Consider the following 22,792-nt stretch of genomic DNA (forward strand, 5'->3'; position numbering starts at 1 on the left):
TCACACAGGGCTGGCATTGAGGTGCAATGGGTTAAGCTGTCACCTGCAACATTGGATCCCATATCTGAACCCTGGTTTGTGTCCTGGCTGCTGTGCTTCCAATCCAGCTCCTTGCTCTGGTGCCTGGGACAGCAGCAGAAGATGGTCCAAGATGCTCATCCAAGACCTGGATGAGCTCCTGGCTCCTGGCTTTGGTCTGGCCCAGCCCTAACAGTAGCAGACATTTGGGGGAGTGAACCAGCAGATAGAAGATCTCTTTCTCTCTGTCTCTGCTTCTCTGTCACTCTGCCCTTCAAACAAAGTAATCAAATGTTGTAGCCAGAGAAGTTTGAGGCAAGAATTGAAGCTGAATCTTAGCCACGATCTTAAAAGTCATCAAGAGTCAGCACCCGCACTCAAGGTATTCCAGATTCCAGGGCTCTGAGAATTCTGGGAATATCCAATACCAAATGGGGGAGGAGGGACTAAGATGGACGTACCTCCAGTGGGAAGACCATGAGATAGCACAGAGCTGCAATGAGCGCAGTGGGTCCAAGGGTATAATAGGCAGCAACGGTGCAGGTGATCAGAGATTCACAGGAAAGAAATAGCAGGGGGCCATAGTTCACCCCTTCAAACAGCAGGTTGATGTCGTTGGTGAAGAAGCTAATGACCTGCAAGACAGCAAGCCCGTGGGCACAGGTGTTACCTCTCCAAGAACCCAGGAAGGGAGGTACCAGAGTGAATATTTTATATTGCAACAATCAAGTTGCAGAACAGTATGTAAAATGTAGCACCAATTACATAAAAATGCACATCCCAGGGCCAGCGCTGTGGTGTAGTGGGTAAAGTCTCTGCCTGCAGTGCCGGCATGCCATATGGGCACCGGTTCTAGTCCTGGCTGCTCCACTTCCGATCCAGCTCTCTGCTGTGGCCTGGGAAAGCAGTAGAAGATGGCCCAAGTCCTTGGGCCCCTGCACCCTCATGGGATACCAGAAGAAGCTCCTGGATCCTGGCTTCAGATTGGCTCAGCTCTGACTGTTGCGGCTATTTGGGGGTGAACCAGAGGATGAAGGATCCCTCTCTCTCTCTGCCTCCCTTCTCTCTCTGTATAACTCTGACTTTCAAATGAATAAATAAATCTTAAAAAAAAAATGCACATCCCCAAACTTAGGTCTTGTATGGTGAACTTGCATGTGTACCTGAATGTACTCTAAAAGGTTTGGAAGAACACAAACCAATTTGATAGTGGGCACAGGGGTAGTGGCCTGGTGTATGGCGCTGTCTTTATAATTTTTTTCTAAGGACAATGTATGCAGGTGGGTCTTTTAAAAATAATTTTAAAATGAAATGTGTGGAAACAACTCTCTAGAAATCTTTATTTGAGGAACTACTTCCATTTCCACTTTCAAACAAGCCATTGTGTTTTATTGCTTCTCTGAAAATGTGTGGGGAAATCGGGCCTTGCCTGCAGCAGGTGCTCAGAACAGAGGCATACAGGAGGGAAGCAGGGCGGGCCTCGGGACGGGTCTCCTTAGTGAGGCAGGGATGCGTCACGGCTCAAGGTTGAGCCTCTGCAGCCAGGCCCCTGTGCCCGTGTCCAGGCTCTGCTGCTCACCACTCCCATGTCCTTGTCCAAGGTACCTTGCCTCAGTTTCCTCCGCCATGACAATGGGCACACAAGTGGGACGTCAGAGGACTGATGGAGCAAATGTAGGAACTTGGGACCATGTCTGGCTAAGAATAAGGTCAGTGAAATTAAAGTGCAAGACAGGGCAGCCTATAAACTCAGAGTCCAGCAGAAACTCCCAGAGATCATACAGGTTAACACAAGAATCGCAGCTCTCAGTGCACAAGCTCTGTATACAAGGCATCAATTAATCCTAGGAGACAACCCTCCTGAGCCTGATTCTGCTGTTATTCCACGGCTTCAGAGAGGCTGTCCAAGATGCCCGGGGTCACAAAACTAATAACATGGTGAAGAATGCCCCCAGCACTGACAGTTACAACACACATTTGTTAGCAGTTGAGCTTAGATAAAGTTTCTCTTTGACAGTTAGTTTAGCATAGATTTTTTTCACACCTGTCCACAGTGGTGAATCTGAAATGGTGTGTATTTATTTAGGGGGTTCCTTTGAATGAGGTAGCCACATGTGTGCAAACAGACCTGTAGAGCTGGGTAAGGAGTGGGGATAAAGGGTGGGGTTTGACAGCTAACCTGGGCCTTGAGTGGGCTTCTGCAGTGGCAGAGGATGCAGAAGGTGGGAACAAAGTCACCAAGAGGTGGACTCGCCTGGTGTGTTTGGGGATCGGAAGGTAGCCCTGCCTAGATGGAGGGGGAACCAAGCTAGGGCTATAGGACAGGTTTGGGGAAGAGCCGAGGCTGGACAGGTGCTGATGCCAGATCCCTAAGGGGTTTAGCTTGAAGGTAAAGAGCCAAAGCCTTTTCCACAAGTACAAATATCTCTTTCACTGCTTTAGTAACCCATGCTCCTCCAGGCAACTGGTGAGCAACAGAAAAATAGGGGAATACAAAGTAAACATATAAACCTCTAATATTCCTCATGATTTTGGGTCCTAAGTGGAGTGTCTTCTTCCAGTCTCTATCCCTGTTTGTGTTACACGGTACGGAGAGCATGAGCAGGACCCTGCAAGTCCGTAGCAATGACCCAGCAGGTGCACGTATTCCTCTCGAGCAGGTGGAAAAGGAAAGCTCAGAGAAGCTATCTCTGGAGACTTTGTCCTAGTCCTCTCATACCCTTAACCCCAGGCTGGTTTCCCGTGTGTGTGTTCTAAGGTGCTTCTACCTAGGGTCTGTGTCTTTTGTTCCTGGCTGTATCCCAAGGGCACAGAACAGAATTGCTCAGAAAGGTTTCAGTCACCATTTCTTGAAAGAATCTGAGACCCCGGATGCTGGGGCAGCTCCCTGGGTGATTATTGACTTGCTTTCATGACTCAGAAGCAATTGTTGATAGCTGTCCACACTCAACCTAGGAATTATTTTCTTTTGCTTCTTTATCCCTCTCTTAGTTCCCCTTTCTCCTTCCCTTGGGCCCCAGGGCAGTGACTTCCAGAGGAAGGGTGGGAAGGATGTCCTGGTGTGCAGACCCAGCCACCTACCTCTCCCGAGGTGATGTGTGTCAGACACTTAAACTGCATTAGCTTCTCAAAGGCAAACGTGCCAACAGCTGTACGAAACCTGACGCCCGTGCGCTGGTTGATGATCCAGCAGGAGCCCACGCTCAAAGACTTCAGACACTCGGTTAGGAAAAGGGCAAAGCAGAAACCCACCCTCTGGACGACACTCCCCGACTTGTCTTGAGAGTATTCTAGGATCTTGGGTACAATCAGCATCTAAAAAGAAATAGAAGTCAAAATCATTCAGAACCCACCCCTCATCTCCTCCACTACATACTCCAAGCTTTCTTTGAGACATACATTGGATATTTGTCCAAGGAAGAGTTGGGGTGGGGGCAGTGCTGTGGCGTAGTGGGTAAAGCCACTGCCTGCAGTGCTGGCATCCCATATGGGTGCCAGTTTGAGTCCTGGCTGCTCCACTTCTGATCCAGCTCTCTGCTATGGCCTGGGAAAGCAGTAGAAGATGGCCCAAGGCCTTGGGCCCCTGCACCCACGTGGGAGACCTGGAAGAAGCTCCTGGCTTCAGCTCAGCACAGCTCCAGCCATTGCGGTCAATTGAGGAGTGAACCGATTGATGGAAAACCTCTCTCTCTCTCTCTCTTTCTGCCTCTCCTTTTCTTTCTGTGTAACTCTGAGTTTCAAATACATAAATAAATCTTAAAAAAAAATAAAAAGAAGAGTTGGGAGATTGGCGATTTGTTGAAGGATCAGAAAGGACCAAAAAAGAAAAGCAAAATCCTACTCTCAAGAAAGTCAGAGTTCAGTTGGAGGAGAAGACTTAGGCGTTCAACTGACCCAAACCTTAATCTCACCTCTGCCACCTAGAAGCTTATCCTGACAGGAAACAGGAAGTACACACAAACTGGACCATGAAGGAGTAAATAAAGTGACTGTTTACAAAGGTGTGGGCATGGGGCTGGCACTGTGGCACAGCAGGTTAATGCCCTAACCTGCACTGCCAGTATCCCATATGGCCGCCGGTTCTAGACCCGGCTGCTCTTCTTCCAATCCAGCTCTCTGCTATGTGCTGGGGAAGCAGTAGAGGATGTCCCAAGTGCTTGGGCCCCTGGACCCGTGTGGGAGACCCAGAAGAAGCTCCTGGCTCCTGGCTCCTGGCTTCATATCAGTGCAGCTCCGGCCGTTGTGGCCATTCGGAGAGTGAACCAATGGAAGGAAGACCTTTCTCTCTGTCTCTGCCTCTCACTGTCTGTAACAATTAAGTTACCCAAAGTCACTGTCAGGGCCATGGTTTGAACCCAGGCTTTGGCTAGAGAGTTTATGCTCCTAACTCCCATGCACTGCTGCCCCTGAAAGGTCTTCATTGTCTGTACAGCAGCTGAGAAACAAAAACATCCTCAACTCCTGGCATGGGCTTGAACATGCCCCAGTTCCGTTTCTAACCTCTGAAGCCTGGCATCCCCCAAACCACATCAAGTCCGCCACATACTGGCCCTATTACGCTCATAACAGCGAAGCAGCAGCCCAGAAGTACGTCTAAAAGAATCCTTGTTCTCTGGAACCTCAGCATCACTCGGGGCACAGACGCTTTTTCAATCCCGTGCCTGGAAACTTCTTCTTCCCAAAGGCGGTGGAGCCTTGAAAAGAGGAAAATTGAGCCAAATGAAATATCTTCCCACGTATCATCCTAATATCCTAGGTCTTGTTAGCCAAGAGCTTGGCTGCAGAAACTTTCAAACATGATAGAAGTAGAGAGTATAATAGACAGCAACAGCAACTTCCACGTACCCATCCTCCATCTTCAAGAATTATCAACATTCTGACATTTTTTTGTATCATCTCTCATTTCTTCTGCTTCTTTTTTATTGGTGTATTTAAACAAACCTCAGACATCATATTCTTTCATCTATAAATGCTTCACTGTGTACAATTCCTTAATGGCACTTAATGCCCTGGCTGTATTTAAAGTTCTCTAATTATTTCAAAAATATGATTTTTACAGTTAAATCAAGATGCAAACAAGGTCAACACCTTGCATGTAAAGGACAAATCTGATGGGTCTCTTTTAGTTTGTTGTTTTTGCTTATTTATTTTCACTTTCTTTGAAAGGCAGAGAGACAGAGGAACAGACAGAGATCTTCCACCTATTGGTTTACTCCCGAGATGCTGGCAACAGTTAGGACTGAGCCAGACTGAATTTTGGAACTCAACCCTAGTCTCTTACATGGGTGGCAGGGACCCAGGCACTTGAGCCATCATTTGCTGCCTCCGTGGGGGCACTGGGGCACCATTAGCAGGAAGCTGGAATTGAAAGTGCAGCAGCTACGACTTGAACCAAGCACTTCAACACAGGATGTTGGCATCTCAGGTGGTGGCTTAATCTCTGTCCCACACACCCCATAGACCTCTTGAGCCTTATTTTAAGCTGCATCTGAGTGCCCTCCTTTGCATTACTATGTCATTTATTTATAAAAGAAATTGAGTTCTTTATCTTACTGAGTTCCTCACTTTTTGGATAAGATTGGTTTCATTCCTGGGGTGGTGTCTAACATAATCTTCTATCCCATGTATTTCCTATTAAATTGGAAGTTAGAACTAAAAGCCTAATGAGATTCAGAATTTAAGCCACTTGGCAAGAACATTTAACAGGTGATGAAGTGAACTTCCTGTTGCTTACATCAGGAGCTCTACAATACCTATCATCCACTTTTTAGTAATGTTAAGGTGGACCAGTGGGTTAGGGTGTGTAAGCCTGACCCCTTCATTGTCCAGTTCCCCACCACTGATGATCACTGTCTAGAGCTGCTTCCACTAGGACTGGCAAAAATGATGATTTTTCTAGTTCTGTCCTTCTTTCTGGACTTAGCAGCCTGAAGTTTTCAATAAATAATGGCCTTCCCTCATTGCCGTGAAATACAGTTAGTTCAGGAAACAGTCCTGGACTTTAAACAATGTCACTCTTGCTTTTTTTATACATAAGTTTGGGTTCACAAAGCCCAGAACACTGATTTCCAAAAAGACCCCTCAATTATTGCAAAGACCCCCGAGAGGGTACTCACATGTTAGATGCCCCAATTGAAAGTAGACCCCTTTTTGACCTTCCAAGGTAATGATGCCTAGGAAGTTTGTGCTACCCCAGCAAAACAAAACACCAAAAACTTTATGTTTTGGAGAAAAATTTGATAATATTTTGAGAAACCATCAAAGAAGTTAACATGAAACATTTTCAAATGGGGCTGGCATTGTGGTGCAGCTGCTCGGCTTCAGTGCAGTTCCTGGCTGAGGCATCTGGGAGGCAGGAGATACCTGGGCCCCTGCCACCCAGGCTTGAGGCCCCGATGCAGCTCCTGGCTCCCAGCTCCTGTCCAGCCCAGTCCTGGCTGTTGTAGCCTTTTGGAGAGTGAACCAGAAGATGGAAGGTCTCTCTTTCTCTTTCTCTCTCTCTGTCTCTCTGTGTTACTCTGCTTTTCACATAATAAATAAACACCATCTTTAAAATGTGTTGACCGGCGCCGTGGCTCACTAGGCTAATCCTCCGCCTGCGGCACCAGCACTCCAGGTTCTAGTCCCAGTTGGGGTGCCGGTTCTGTTCTGGTTGCCCCTCTTCCAGTCCAGCTCTCTGCTATGGCCCGGGAGTGCAGTGGAGGATGGCCCAAGTGCTTGGGTCCCTGCACCCGCATGGGAGACCAGGAGGAAGCACCCGGCTCCTGGCTTTGGATTGGCACAGCACCGGCCGTAGCAGCCATTAGGGGAGTGAACCAATGGAAGGAAGACCTTTCTCTCTGTCTCTCTCTCTCTCTCTCTCACTGTCTAACTCTGCTTGTCCAAAAAAAAAAAAAAAAAAAGTGTTGTCTTATATTTTTTAAACAGTCAAGACTTTTTTTTTTACTATAATGCAAGGTAAGCATGAATAAGAAAAAAATCACTTAGAAACACAAAAGACATTTACAAAGCAAAGGTTAAGAAATAAACTAAGGGGCCAGCGCTGTGGCATAGTGGGTTAAAGCCATAGCCTGCAGTGCCAGCATCCCATATGGACGCTGGTTTGAGTCCCAGCTGCTCCACTTCTGATCCAGCTCCCTGCTAATGCACCTGGGAAAGCAGTGAAAGCTAGCCCAAGTACTTGGGCCCCTGAACCCACGTGGGAGACCCAGGGGAAGCTCCTGGTTCCTAGCTTTGGCCTAGTCCATCCCTAGACATTGTGGCTATTTGAGGAGTGAACCAGCAAAGATCTCTCTCTCTCTCTCTCTCCGTAACTCTGCTTTTCAAATAAATAAATAAATCTTAAGGAAAAAAGAAGGAATGAAACAAAGAAAGAAATTGAGACTCCTGTTAGGCTGTGTGCAGGAGGAACCACCAGCCACATTCGCTCCGATCCTTGAGTTCTTACTACTTCCCTTGGATATAATCAAAGATGTCTTTTTCACCATCCACACTGGCAGGGCTCTCAGTGACTCCCGTGGGACGAATGCTATATTCAGTGACTGCCAATCCATTTTCTGGGGCATGATCTCTCACATTCTTATTGAAAGTATCACTCCCTATGAAATAGAGAACCCCACAGTCATGTTGGTCGCTGAGTAGCAACCCGATGTCAGTTCTTCTGCGTGTATATTCCTTTTTGTCCCTCTCACTGGGAAGCTGGCAAGCACTTGTGAACTTTATTACAGTGCAATGGACCTTTCGCAACTGCTCCACAACACGGTGTAATAGCTTTGGGTGTTCGGTGACTCCAAGACAAAGCAGCAGTGGCCGGGAACTCAGAATCCACCTTTTCAACTTCATTTAGAACAATACCTTGCCTTTGTAACATCTCTTCCTCAGGGATTCTTTTCTCAAGGTCCTTGAAATATTTGAGCCTGCTCTTCTGACGATGGTTCAATTTAGCTTCATTGTTGCTGAGCTCTTCCTCGTAGCAGGTGGATCAATGCCACCAACTCAAGTCACAAAATCAACAGACTTGTGTCATCCTAATGAATGACGTTTAGTTTAGACAACTTTAAACTCATCAATTTTTTCCATAGTTTTTGTTCCTATTCCAGGCAATTGCGTAGCTTCTGCTGCACAATTGATTTGATGTGGATACTTGCTAGAATAGACGTTGCTTTCCTGTGAGAATTGTACTTGTGGATAGCCTGGCTCACCTTCGTCTCCAAGTTGGTGAGTTTCGTGAGCATGTGGGTGATTGATTGTGCTGTTCAGAGTCTTTTGCAGCGCCTTCCATTTGTTTCTGGTGACCTGCACCCAAGGGCCCCGGGGTGTGCAGAGCCAGGGACTGGCTCTTATCTCCCAGCCGGAAGAAGAGACCGGGTCTTGGAGAGAGGGAGAGAGGGACCCGGTCCCAGGGAGGCTGGTGCAACCTGCTAAATCTGTCTTAAAATCTGAGGCGGGGGTAGGGGACTGGGCAATCATTGTTGTGGTGCTCAAGGCGTTTCAGGATGGCTTAATCCAGTCACGGATGGCTTCCACACCTCCACAATCCACACAGCCAGTTGTCATCACCAAGTCCTGCCCTTTTAATCCTGCTTCCTGCTCCCATGTGTCCAATTCCATTGTCTGGACAGCACAAGTTCAGAGACAATGCCAAGGGATGGCGGGTCTTCCCTGAAGCTTCAACCCCTTACACAGCAAGAACATGGTGGACAGACAGCACCTGCCCCCAGTGTCATGCACCCTTCTTTCTAGGCCACCCTTTGTCAGTAAGGCCCTTCAGCAACACTGCTCATGCTCCATCTCATCTGAGCTGGGTTGTCATCCCAGCTCAGAACCTCACCAAGAGGCCCATGGCCAACAGCCCTACCCTCTCACTCCTTCAGCCCTGAACATTAAACCCAGCCTAAGACTGGAAGGGAGCCAACATCATCAGAACCTTTCTGTCTTACTTTTAAGTCATCTGCAATCAAAATTGTAGGTTATTCCTTGCTCCCCCCATGAGCTATCAAACAGCTGTTCTGGGCAAGCATTTGGCGTAGTGGCTAAGATGCCAGTTAGGATGTCTGCACCCCAGATCAGAGTACACGGCCTCAAAACTGGCCCTGTTCCTGATTTTTGCTTCCTGCTAATGCGGGTCCTTGGAGACAGCAGGTGATAGCTCAAAGAAACCTGGATGGAGTTCCTAGCTCCTGACTCCAACTTGGCCCAGCCCCAGGCATTGTGGACATTTGGAAAGGGAACCCATGGATGGTAGTTCTGTCCATTGGTCTGTCTGCCTCTCAAATTAAATAAATTTTTAAAAAAAGTATTTCCATCTCCTGTCCACCAACAGATGAATCAGATTTGCAAAATATTCCTCTGACACTTGTATATGTTAGAGGATTTTCTTGTTTATGGATGCTATTTTTTTAAGATTTATTTATTTATTTGTAAGGCAGAGTTATATAAAGAGAGAGAAAGTCAGAGAGATCTTCTAACTGTTGGTTCACTCCCCAAAGGCCACAAAAGCAGAAGCTGGACAGAGCTGAAGTCAAGAGCCAGGAACTCCATCCAGGTCTCCGGCATGGGTGGCAGGGGCCCAGTGACTTGGGCCATCTTCCACTGCTTTCCCAGGTGCATTAGCAGGGAGCTGGATGCAAAGTGAAGCAGCTGGGACTCCAACTGGCCCTCATATAAGATGCTGGTGTTGCAGGCACTGACTTAACCTGCTGCACCACCACATCAGTCCCAAAACTATAAACCTTTTAGACCACAATTTCAGACCACATAATGGTTAAAAAAAAAAAAAAGTAGAGGGAGCAGGAACATGGTACAACACATTTAAATCATTTGTTTATGTTTTCTTTTCAGGTTTCTTTTTAAAAAATTCCTAGTTTGCACATAGCAATTGCACACATCTATGGGGCACAACGTGATGCTTTGGTCCATGTGTATGGGTACTTCCAAACAGTCATGGAGAGTGGAAGTAAAAGATGAGGGTTCTTGAGCACAAACTTTTTTGACATTCATACATATAGATTTTTTCATAGCACGCATTTTCCACGAACTTTCTGAAGATTTTTTTTTTTTTGACAGGCAGAGTTAGACAATGAGAGAGAGACAGAGAGAAAGGTCTTCCTTCCGTTGGTTCACCCCCCAAGTGGCCACTACGGCCAGCGTGCTGCGCTGATCCAAAGCCAGGAGCCAGGTGCTTCCGCCTGGTTTCCCATGCCAGTGCAGGGCCCAAGCACTTGGGCCATCCTCCACTGCCTTCCCAGGCCACAGCAAAGAGCTGGACTGGAAGAGGAGCAACCAGGACAGAATCCGGCACCCTGACCGGGACTAGAACCCGGGATGCCGGCGCCACATGCAGAGGATTAGCCAAGTGAGCCATCGTACCGGCCCTCTGAAGATTCTGTTGTGTGCATTAAATCACCTGGTATTTTTTACTTCATTTGAAGTATAGGAAACTTAATCACACAATTGGTTAGTAGTGGCTTGAAGATTAACAGATTGGGCTACTTACCCACAATGCAATACCCACTCCCACTGTTAGATACTTGATTCAGAAGAGAAAATCAAAAAGGACAGGGAGCAGTAATTTATAACTTTGTGGCTTCATAGCCATTGGAAAACCTGATAAAAGATGTGTATCTTAGCTCCAGAAAAAGATTTCCAGCCCATATGTATAAAATACGCAAACCATTTCAGAAGACTTATGAACCCCAGATTTAACTCTAGCCCCCACCCCAAGTGAGGCCCCCACTACAGAAGAAGAAGCAAGGTGCTTGAGGATGGACCCTCCCTCCCACCTTTAAGCAGCTCTGGTTCCCACCCCACCCATAGGTGGTCCTGCCTAGCACGGCCTTACCTTTTGGCATTTTTGGCCGAGGCATCATGGACTGACAGCGGAGGGATGGTGTTCTCATCCAAGCCATGCCGTAAGCCTCGGATCATGAAAGGGGTGAGCCATGCCAGCGTGAGGTAAGAGAACAGGCCTGAATCATCCATAGGGTGAGGGGCAGGACACCTAACAAAAGAGACCACAGAAATGTCAGAGTCAAGATGTTTTTTAAAGATTTTTAAAAATTCATTTGAAAGGCAGAGTTACGGGGTGTGGGGGTGGATTTTCCGTGTGCTGGTTCACTCCCTAAATGGCCACACTGGCTGGGGCTAGACCAGGCCTCAGCCAGGAGCCTGAAATTCCCTCCAGGTCTCCCACATGGGTGCAGGGGCCAAAGAACCTGAGCCATCTTCCTCTGCCTTCTCAGGTGCATTAGCAGGGAACTGGGTCAGAAGTGGAGCAGCCAGGATTTGAACCAGTGCTCATATGGGAAACTGGTGCCACAGGTGGTGGCTTAACCTGCTGTGCCACAATGCCAGCCCTTCAAAGTGAAGATTTTGAAATGATGTGGTCAACCAGGTATACACACAGGTGTTTTTTTCACAACTCTATTACTTGTAAGTTAAGAAACAAAATATTCAGTAATAGAGGAATTATTTTTTAAAGATTTATTTATTTATTTATTTGAAAGTCAGAGCTATACAGAGAGAGAAGGTGAGGCACAGAGAGAGAGGTCTTCCATCCACTGGATCACTCCCCAGTTGGCCACAATGGCAGGAGCTGCTCCTATCCAAAGCCAGGAGCCAGGAGCTTCCTCCGGGTCTCCTACGTGGGTGCAGGAGCCCAAGGACTTGGGTCATCTTTTACTGATATCCCAGGCCATAGCACAGAACTGGATTGGAAGTGGAGCAGCCAGAACTCAAACCGGCGCCCATATGGGATGCTGGCACTGCAGGAGGCGGCTTTACCTGCTACACCACAGCGCTGGCCCCATAGAGGAATTATTTTAAAAGAAAAGGTGCAGCCGGCACCGCGGCTCACTAGGCTAATCCTCCTGGCACACCGGGTTCTAGTCCCAGTCGGGGCGCCGGATTCTGTCCCGGTTGCCCCTCTTCCAGGCCAGCTCTCTGCTGTGGCCAGGGAGTGCAGTGGAGGATGGCCCAAGTGCTTGGGCCCTGCACCCCATGGGAGACCAGGATAAGTACCTGGCTCCTGGCTTCAGATCAGCGCAGTGCGCCGGCCGCAGTGCGCCGGCCGCGACAGCCATTAGAGGGTGAACCAACGGCAAAGGAAGACCTTTCTCTCTGTCTCTCTCTCTCACTGTCCACTCTGCCTGTCAAAAAATAAAAAAAAAATTAAAAAAAAGGTGCAACAGATATTTCACCAGCAGTGAAGATGCTCCTTAGGATGCCTGCACCACACATCAGAATGCCTGACTCTGAGTCCTGGCTTCACTCCCAATTCCACCTTCTTGCTAACACAGACCCTGCAAGGCAGCAAATGATGGCTCACCTGGCTGAGCCCGTGCCACAGACACGGAAGACCTAGATTGAGTTCCCAGCTCTCAGCTTCAGCCTGGCCCAGCCCCAGCCCTTACAGGCATTTGGGGAGTGAACAGCAGATGGAAGTGCTGTCTCTCTCTCTCTATCTATCTATCTATCTATATATATATATATACATATATATATAATCTCAAATAAATAAAAAATAAGCTATGATATACCCATACTAATAGATGCAACACAGAAGCTTTAAAAAAATATAGTCAATCCATATGTAGAATGTGGGAAGAGCTCCAAGCATGTCAAGCAAGAAAAAAACAGGCCAATTGCAGATCCAAGAAAGTATGGTTCTGTGGAGGCCCCTTAATGTAGCAAGGCTATGTTAACTTAGACAGTAACCTGGGGATGATTACATGGAACTAGAATTTTTCAGAGGGATAAATTGAGTTTAGCTCTTTCATTTAAGGCTAACCTCATCGGGTTTTTCATCCATCCCTCCTAGAATGAAGACCCATATCCTTAATGCTGACCGTGGAGACCTGCACACCCCATGCCCACCTTCACAGCCTCCCCTGGGGCCATGCCCATCACCACATATAACACTCCAGAGACAGGCTTCTGCTCTGTGCCTGGACACAACTCACGCCTCTCCCCCGACCCTCACCCAGGTCAGTCTGCCCCTTCCCCTGCCCAGTAAATTCTTGTTCACTCTCCAGATCTCAGCCTCAGTCACTGGGCACCTGCCAAGTTGTCACTGTCCCATTGTCCCGCAATACCCCGTACTTCCTAGCATCTTTCTCAAGCGGCTTGGACTCACAAGTGTGCAGTGAAGCGAGTCCTTGCTTAGTGTCTTTCCCTCCTTTGTGAGATCCCCGAGAGCAGGGATCATGTCTGTCTTGCTCACTGCTGTTCCCCAGGGTCTAGCACGGTGTCTGTCACGTGTCAATGAATGAATGAATGAATGAACATGATGACCGTGGTGGGTGACCTGACTCTAGGGACAGAGTTCTAGTGCTTTCGAGGGAGGTCTAGGTGTAAGGGCTGCACGGCCCTGGCGGGCACTGCCAATCCCCCCTCAGTACTCACTTTGGCTGCAGACGGAAGGGAACCATGTTTCTCAAGGCAGCGTCGTATTTCCCCTGAGGCGGGACATCCACCAGCCCTGGTGCCTCCGGCTTCCTCCCCTGCTGGCTCCAGGAGTCATCTTTGACAGTGCACGTTTTCTTGGGAAAGAAAATCCAACTGGGCATCAGTTTCCGGTCTCATAAATACTGTCCTGAGGGAATGTGGGGCCAGCTGTCCCGGGAGGGGTGGATAGATCTTTCCACTCCGAGCTTCCCAGAGGAAGACTGAGAAACAAGCTCTGGGCCTCGAGTCAGGGCCACTGGGCCCAGCGCTGCCTTCCCCAGGGAGGTTCCTCCACGTCTTTGGGGTTTTAGCTGCCGGGAAGCAATGCAGACAGAATGAAAGTTGCTAGAGTTGGACACCTCTGGAGGTAAATCTACTAAAAAGAAACCAAAATGTAAAGCAAGTAAATCTGAAAACATTACAGGCTACTCTTCTGACTGCTAAAACAAAAATAGGTAATTTATAGGATTTCATATAAAATAAATGCCGCTGTTTTAAAAGCACAACAAGGGATTGATGGAAAAAAAAATCAGGCTAGTAGTTACTTCAGAAAGGGAGAGTTAGGGGAAGATCAATAATCAGATGGGATTGTTAAGGTCCAAGCTGGTGTGTTATGATGACGCGTTTGTGGGTCTTTATTTTAAGTAAATGCATAAACAGATAATAGATGGTAACTGGGTATATATATAGAGAGAAGGATGGATGGATGGGTGGGTGGGTGGGTGGACAGATACAAATTTAGGTATGGAGACAGAGATATGCATAAACCATGAAGATACACCATGACCAAGGTTATGATTCATCTAGTTGAGGAAGCTTAAGGTCCTTTGAAAAAACACCAAGGGCAAATAAAAATGGGGCAAAACTCTCAGTTTATGAGCATTGACAAGCTCCTGTCAACGCAAGTTTCCTGGTATTTTGATGCCAAGAGGATCCACTTACGTAGCTAAGTCCTGAGACCATGTCATCACCTATGTTGAAGCCGAGATTCACAAGGCCACCAGAAGAGCTGGGGACCCATTCTGTCTTCTTCCTGGTCATCTTGGGCCGTCCAGCCAATTCCTTGTTTCCCAGAATCAGGGACTCTGAAAAGACATTTGGTAGAAGCTTGGCTACAGTCTTGAGCAGCCAGGGGCATCACCCAGGAGAGAGTGTTGGAGGCCAGGCAGAGGGCTGGGTCACTGTCACGGCACCTGCTCTTCCCTCCGCTGGGGAACGCTTGGTCCCTCTCATGAACCACCTCCTTAGGCCTCAGCTCCAGGTCATTAGAGAAAGCTTCTCTATCTACCCTCCCCACCTTACCCACGCTGGCACCTTGGGACCACATCAGTCTCCTTCTAGCTGCTCACACAGCCGCACTTCCTTCCTTATCCCAGTCTGTAACTGTAACTGCACCTTCATTTGAATCATAATTCATTCAGACTCACCTACTGAACCACAAGAACAGGGATGTGTCCACTTCACTTACTACTGAATCTCCAGGACCTGGGCCGTGCTGGGAGGTGAGCAGGTGCTCAATAAACAAATCAATAAATAAATAATGAACAGATGGAGCAATGAATGAGCAAAAAGTCATTTTGTCACTCTCTGGCTATGGGTTTTCAGAGACTCTAGGAAGAATCTGGGCACATTTTAGGAACCTTCAATGATCAAGGCATTTTGAAAAAATGAATGCTGTTTTTTTCCTCACTACCTGGTTGGCCCAGAACATCCATGCACCTGGGGCAGGAGACAGGTGATAATCAGGAGCATTTTTGTTATTTTTTTAAAATAATTTATTTATTTGAAAGGCAGAATTACAGAGAGGCGGAGGTAGAGACAGAGAGAGATCTTCCATGTGTTGGTTCACTCCCCAAATGGCTGCAACAGCCAGAGCTGAGCCAATCTGAAGCCAGGAGTCTAGGACTTCTTCCAGGTCTCCCACGCAGGGGCCCAAGTACTTGGGCCATCCTATACTGCTTTCCCAGGCCATAGCAAAGAGTTGGATGGGAAGTGGAGCAGCCAAGACTCAAACTAGCGCCCATGTGGGATGACAGCACTGCAGGCGGGGCTTTACCCACTATGCCACAGTGCCAGCCCCAATCAGGAGCATTTTTTTAAAAAAGATTTATTTATTTTATTTGAAAGGCAGAGTTACAGAAGAGGGAGACAGAGAAAGAGATCTTCCATCCACAGGGTCACTCCCCAAATAGCTGCAACAGTAGGAGGTATGCTGATCCAAAGCCAGGAGCCAAGAGCTTCTTCTGGCTCTTTTATGTGGGTATCAGGGGTTCAAGCACTTAGCCATCTTCCACTGCTTTCCCAGACCATTAGTAGGGAGCTGGATCGGAAGTGGAGCAGCCGGGACTTAAACAAGCACCCATATGGGATGCCAGCCCTGCTGGTGGCAGATTAACCCGCTGCTCCACAACACTGGCCCCAATCTGGAGCATTTTTGATGAGAAGAAAAGAGCAAGAAAATGAGCAGCAGGGCCAGTGTCACAGGGACACAACCTATGCCATTCAGGGAGACCTGCATTCAGAAGGCTGGGTTTAATGCTCTGCTATTGCCATCTTGAAATTCCTAAGAGATTTTTAACACAGAACCCCACATTTTCAATTTGCATGGGCCCCAAATTATACAGTTGGTCCTAGTGTTCAAATACAGCTTTCGACACTCAAATATTGGATTGTCCTTCAATAGATGGCAAACTAATTCATTGCTTTGAGAGAAGATTCTGTAAATTCTTTTATCCCGTCACCTAGCCCATCTCTCTCTCTCTCTCTCTCTCTCTCTCTCTCTCTCTCTCTCTCTCTCTCATTTATTCATTTAGTTATTTGAAAAGTGGAGTTATAGAGAGAGACAGGTGGAGAGGAGGATGGAGAGGGACTGGGGAGAGACAAAGATCTCCCACCCACTGGTTCATTCTCCAAATGGCCACATGGCCAGGTTTGGGGCAGGCCAAAGCCAGGAGCCAGAAGCTTCTTCCAGGTCTCCCACGTGGGTGCAGGGGCCCAAGTGCTTGAGCCATCTTATGCTGCTTTCCCATGTGCATTAGTATGTAACTGAATCAGAAGTGGAGCAGCTGGGGCCGGCCCTGTGGCGCAGCAGGTTAAAGCCCCAGTCTGCAGTGCCGATATCCCACATGGGCGCTGGTTCGAATCCCGGCTGCTTCTCTCCCAATCCAGCTCTCTGTTATGGCCTGGGAAAGCAGTAGAAGATGGCCAAAGTCCTTGGGCCCCTGCACCCGTGTGGGAGACCTGGAAGAAATTCCTGGTTCCTGGCTTCGGTTCAGCTCAGCTCTGGCCTTGCGGTCATTCGGGGAGTGAACCAGCAGAATGGAAGACCTCTCTCTCTCTCTCTCTCTCTCTCTCCCTCTCCCTCTCTTTCTCTCTCTGCCTCTCCTTCTCTCTGTGTAACTCTGACTTTCAAATAATAATAAGAAGAAGATGAAGAAGAAGAAGAAGAAGTGGAGCAGCCAGGACATGAATCGGCATCCATATGGGATGCTGGTGCCACAGGTGGCCACCTAACCTGCGGTGTCACAGCGCCAGCCCCATCCCATCCATCTCTTTACGAAATCACAAGCAGACTAGGCATACTTGATTTCTGGAGTTTTCCCAAAGACCAAGTAAGATAGACTTGGCACCAGGCCTCAAGGTTTACCTGCCATCTTATAATAAAACATGGATGCTTCAGGGACCATAGACCAGAGAAAAGAGACAGAAGGAGCTGTATTAGGTACGAGAGGGTGCCATGTGCTCTTTGAGGCTCTGGGAAGAGACCAACTGGCTGGCTGCTATGAACCAGGCTGAGATGCAGACAGGTTAAAGTCAAATTGGCATGTTTCCAAATGAGGCCCTGGGGGCAGGGCCAGGGTGTACTGCTGTCAAGGATCTCTGGGGGAGGGGAAGGACAGCACATTTCAGATTGCAAGTCATGCACCTTGGCAGGAGGCGAAGACGGTAGTTCCAACAGGAACATGGCTCGACATTTTCTCTGTGTTAATGAGTAAAAGGAAAGTGAAATACCAAGGAAATAAGTTAGTTGGATCTTTAATCATTTGTTAATGACCTGGGTAAGCTTGATGAATAGTTTTCAAATACTGCAAAAATATTCTCTTTTTATCCTTACCACTCCCTTTTTAAAAAAGATTTATTTATCTACTTGAAAGTCAGAGTTACACAGAGAGAGGAGAGGCAGAGAAAGAGAGGAAAAGGAGAGAGAGAGAGAGAGAGAGAGAGAGAGAGAGAGAGAGAGAAAGGTTTTCCATCCACTGGTTCACTTTCACTCCCCAGTTGGCCGCGATGGCCGGAGCTGCACCGATCCCAAGCCAGGAGCTTCTTCTGGGCCTCCCACACGGGTGCAGGGGCCCAAGGACTTTGGCCATCTTCTACTGCTTTCCCAGGCCAAAGCAAAGCGCTGGATTGGAAGTGGAGCAGCCGGACTCAAACCAGTGCCCATATGGGATGCCAGCACTGCAGGTGGCAGCTTTACCTGCTATGCCACAGCGCCAGCCCCACCATTCCCGATGTAATGGTAGCAAGCACCACCTACTTGTACACTTAAGCTGCATTATTAACATTTCCTTCCTTTCTTTCTTGAGCCTAAACAATCATCAAAATCATGAACAAGCCCTGATTTGTAGCCTTTGCCAATGTCAGTGGTATCAAGGCTCCCAGCACAGCTGATTTTAAGATGCCAGCTGCACATTTGGGAAAGGATACCTAGTAAACATTGTTACAGTATTTTGGATTTATTTATCCAAAAAGTAAAGTTATGGAAACAGGGAGGAAGGCACAGAAAGAGAAAACTTTCATCTACTTGTTCACTCCCTAAAATGGCCGCAAAACCTGGGGCTGGGTCAGGCCAAAGCCAGGAGCTGAGAGCTTCATCTGGCTCTCCCATGTGGATGGCAGGGGCCCAGGTACTTGGGCCATCTTCTGCTGCTTTCCCAGGTGCATTAGCAGGGAGCTGGACCAGAAGTGGAGCAGTCTGGACTTGTAGCAGTGCCCGTATGGGATGCCGGCATCACAGGCACAGGCTTAACCCGCTGCATCACAACACCGGTCCCTATATAATTTAGTTTTAGTAACGTTTGCACAGGCTCTCAAACTCCCTGCAGTCTTGCCAGCTGGTCCTCATGAACCCGTACGAACAGGCTCCCACGATCACTGCTGCTGTGATTTTGAAAAAGGGGTGCCCACCGAACTACTTTCCCCAGTTCACTTGTAAGTGCATTATGGGCTTGCACTGGCTGTGCCTGTTGGCTTTCCTGCCTCCCCTCTGGTGCAGAATAGATGGAAACAAGAAGTATCCAAAGGCAGAGTGAGCGGCTTGCCAGAGGCAGTCCCAGTGGACTCCCCAGGCTGCAAACATCTGAGAATGGGCGAGGTCTTACAGAGGGATTTAGTGCTCATGGATGCAGGGTACATGAGACCCCACAACCCAGGGAACACCACCAGGCCAGCATGTCACAAAGCACCTCCTGAAGACCAACACAAGGTCATCAGCCTCTGACGATAGCAGGACATGCAGTGACCAGGTGGACAACAGATACCACTTGGGAAAATGCAGATGCAGAAGACAGCAAACCCATGTCCTCGATTCTTCCTCCACTGGGAGCCAACACAGCAGCAGAGCCTTTACCGAGCATCACTTAAAGGAGCATTTAAATCATCAGATCGGACAAGACCTTGCAACGTCAGCCTACGTGTTGATTTCTCCCTCTGAAACCGCAAGTGGGAGTCCTGAGGAAGCCCATGGTGTTAGAGACCAAGCAGACAATCCAGGCTGCTCTCGCCTTCCAGCTCTGGTGGGATTTACCCACCAGGCTCACTCACATACACCTACAGAGACACAGCAAGCGCCTCACAGGGGTGACCCTTTCCTCTATGTGAAACTAAGTAGGGAAAACTAAGCCAAATGAAAATTAAGAAAACACGGGAGCGAGCCAAACGTTGTGGTGCAGCAGGTTGGGCCACTGCCTGTGATACCAGCATCCTCTGTGAGCACTGGTTCGAGTCCCTGCTACTCTGTTTCCAATCTAGCTCCCCTTCCAGCTCCTGCTAATGTACCTGGGAAAGCAATGGAAAATGACCAGAGTACTGGAGTCCTTGCTACCCACATGGGAGACCCAGATGGAGTTCCAGGCTGCTGACTTCAGCCTGGTTCAGCCCTGGTGGTCATGGCCATTTGGGAAGTGAACCTACAGATGGAAGATTCTCTCTCTGTCTATGTGTAACGCTGTCTTTCAAATAAATAAATAAATTACTCTAAAAAAAAAACCTGCAAGCACATGTAATGGATGTATTTGTAGAACACGAACTGCTCATCCCAAGGCAACTGAGCACAGCTATGCGTTGGCTACTTCCTGGGCTGGCCTAGGGAATTCTCTCTAGAGCTTCCTTTAGCATTCCTTAAAAACTTCCCCAGCCTCCCAACTTCCTCTATGGGTATCAATTCATGTCGCAGCTGCTCTACTTCTGATCAGCTCTCTGCTATGGTCTGTGAAAACAGTGGAAGATGGCCAAAGTGTTTGGGCCCCTGCACCCATGTGGGAGACCTGGAAGAAGCTCCTGGCTCCTATCTTGGGAAGCCCAGCTCTGGCCATTGCAACCATTTGGGGAGTGAACCAGCGGATGGAATATCTCTCTCTGTCTCTGTTTCTCCCTCTGTCCATAACTCTGCCTCTCAAATAAATAACTCTTAAAAACAAACAAACAAACAAACAAACAAAAAATAAGAATCAGAGGAGACAAGACTCAAAACAGGCACTCTGCTATGGGATGTGGGTGTCCCAAGTCTGTGGCTTAGATTTTGTGCCCAAACCTTGCCCCATCCACCTGTGAACTGCTGAGCCCCCACAACCCCACTGCCTTGCCTTCTCTGTTCCTGAAACTGGGAAGCTCCTGTCTGCCTTCATTCTACATCAGTCCTAACCCCCGCAGAGAACATTCTCCCCCAAGCTCCCTGTTCATTCTGGTCACTCGGGTCTCAGCTCACACCCCACCTCCTCTGGGCAGCCCTCCAAGACCTCCCTTCTACTTATGACCCCCTCTTCCTGTCGTACTTCCCTTGCTTACCACTTTCTGAAACCATCGTCTTTGCGGGTTATTTCTTTTCTGCCTACTCCCTAGAATGTCAGCTCTTTGCAACCATGTCCCTTGTTTGTCTGTTCACTGATGCATCCTGGCATCTAGAATAGGGCCTAGCACATAGCTGATGCTCCATCAATATCTGATGTGAGTAAATGCATGAAATTCACACAGGGCCTGTGAAAGAAGGGATCAGCAAGATCTCACAGGTGCTAGAGACTTTACATTTAGATTCTTGATGCTCTCTCAAGTGGGTGAGCACGTGTCATCTCAGATCTACTGACAGGACTGGGCTGGCCCCTCACACGCCACACCACCATTAACAGAAGTGTGAATTTTGTACTTTGAGAAATAATTCCAGGCCAGCGCCATGGCTCACTAGGCTAATCCTCAGCCTGTGGTGCCGGCACCCCAGGTTCTAGTCCCGGTTGGGGCACTGGTTCTGTCCCAGTTGCTCCTCTTCCAGTCCAGCTCTCTGCTGTGGCCTGGGAAGGCAGTGGAGGATGGCCCAAGTGCTTGGGCCCTGCACCCGCATGGGAGACCAGGAGGAAGCGCCTGGCTCCTGGCTCCTGGCTTCGGATCGGCACAGCGCACCGGCCATGTTGGCCATTTGGGGTGTGAACCAATGGAAGGAAGACCTTTCTCTCTATCTCTCTCTCACTGTCTAACTTTGCCTTTCAAAAATAAATAAATAAATCCACTGATTATTATCTTGACAGAACCCCTATATGGTTTGTTGTTATTAGGGTGCAGAGTTAAAAGCATTGGATTTTTTTTAATAATATACCAAAACATTTGTAAGATGGTTTAGAAGTTTTGTTGTTGTTGTTTTTATGAAACTGCTGGGACTCTCAAAGAAAAGCCGTCTCTGCCTTGCCCTTGGAGGGTCGGTGGATGGAAAGGTAAGCTCTTGTGGGCTGGGCTGAGCTGGACATATTCTGTCTCCATGTCAGCAGATCAGTCTATCATAGGCAAGTGTACAAAGTACACATCCAGAGAAATGGGGCAGAGTGCTGGGTACACCGAGGGTCTTTATTTATTTTTAAAGATTTATGGTATTTAGTTGCAAGGCAGAGTGACAGAGAGAGAGAGAGAGAGAGGAGAGAGAGAGAGAGATCTTTCATCTGCTGACACACTTCCTAAACGGCCACGACAGCCAGGGCTGGTCAAGGCTGAAGCCAGGAACCTGGAACTGCATCCTATCCAGGTCTCCCACACGAGTGGCAGGGACACAAGCATTTGAGCCATTTTCCACTGCCTTCCCGTACACATCAGCATTGTGGGCTCTCGGCTTCGGCCTGGCCCCACCCCAGCTGTTGTGGCCATCTGGGGAGTGAACAAGCAGGTGGACGAGCTCTACTTCTTTTTATCACTTTGCCTTTCAAATAAATAAATAAGCCCTAAAAAATAAAATAAAATAGATATTTGCAACAAGCTAGTGAATGGAAGAAGGTGGGATCATGTCAGAGGTAGGCTCTTTTCCCAGGTGCATTAGCAGGGAGCTGGATTACAAGTGCAGCAGCCCAAGTTTCTAAGCCTCCACATTTGTGTCTCTACCATAGCACTCAGTTACCTGCCTCTCCCTCCCCTCACCTTGGCAAACCTTCCATCGGGGCTGGATTAGACTCACATGTCCATGGCCTGTCACCCTGGCTGCGAGTTGCTTGAGGGTAGAACTCTGCTTTATGGTCACGCTGTGTATCCCTGCAGAGTCTGCCCAGGGCCCAGCACCGACGAGTGCATTCCAAATGCCTGTTGATGTGCGTGGACCTTCATGTCCCCTCCCGGATTCTGAGAGCATTGCTAGACTTGACTTCATATCTGGAGCACATTTTCCTTCTGCAGCCTGCAGCCAAACCCTAAGCAAACCCCAGGATGGAGGCGCTCCCAGTGACCAACTTTGAAGCAGTGCAAGTCACAAACTAAATAGTGTCATTGGATTATAGTCCACAGGAAATCCATGAGCACATTATTAATATACATAAGAAATGGGGCACAGTGGGTTAAACCACTCTCTGCGGTGCTGGCACCTCATTATGGGAGCCGATTCGTGTTTCTGCTACTCCACTTCCAATCCAGCTCTCTGCTAATGTACCTGGGAAAAGAAGCAGAAGATGACCCAAGTATTTGGGCCCCTGCCACCCACATGGGAGACCTGCATTGAAGCGCTTGGCTCCTGGCTTTGATCTGGCCCAGCCCAAGCTGTTGCAACACCTGGGGAGTGAACCCGTGGCTGAAAGTCCTCTGTCATTTC

At 48.3% G+C, this 22,792-nt stretch overlaps 1 protein-coding gene and 1 pseudogene across 5 annotated transcripts in view; both read right to left on the bottom strand.

Annotated features, from left to right (window-relative positions):
- Nucleotides 1-22,792, bottom strand: part of ABCC11 (ATP binding cassette subfamily C member 11) — an 88,550-nt gene that overhangs the window by 61,129 nt on the left and 4,629 nt on the right. For 4 of the 5 annotated variants that reach the window (XM_089319352.1, XM_089319353.1, XM_089319354.1 and 1 more), the window contains exons 2-7: nt 14,404-14,546; nt 13,420-13,556; nt 10,859-11,017; nt 4,565-4,712; nt 3,100-3,333; nt 480-653 (exon numbers count right to left, since the gene is read on the bottom strand). In XM_089319352.1, the coding sequence (XP_089175478.1) occupies nt 480-653; nt 3,100-3,333; nt 4,565-4,712; nt 10,859-11,017; nt 13,420-13,556; nt 14,404-14,502 (951 nt within the window). In that variant the 5' untranslated portion in view covers nt 14,503-14,546. The remainder of the gene's footprint in view (nt 1-479; nt 654-3,099; nt 3,334-4,564; nt 4,713-10,858; nt 11,018-13,419; nt 13,557-14,403; nt 14,547-22,792) is intronic. The other variant, XM_089319355.1, reaches the window with a different exon arrangement.
- On the bottom strand, nt 7,408-8,298 carry LOC138843090 (DNA polymerase beta pseudogene; annotated as a pseudogene).

Source organism: Oryctolagus cuniculus, chromosome 18 (genome assembly GCF_051225735.1).
Source record: "Oryctolagus cuniculus isolate XC-2025 breed Fujian yellow rabbit chromosome 18, ASM5122573v1, whole genome shotgun sequence".
Classification (NCBI taxonomy): domain Eukaryota; kingdom Metazoa; phylum Chordata; class Mammalia; order Lagomorpha; family Leporidae; genus Oryctolagus; species Oryctolagus cuniculus.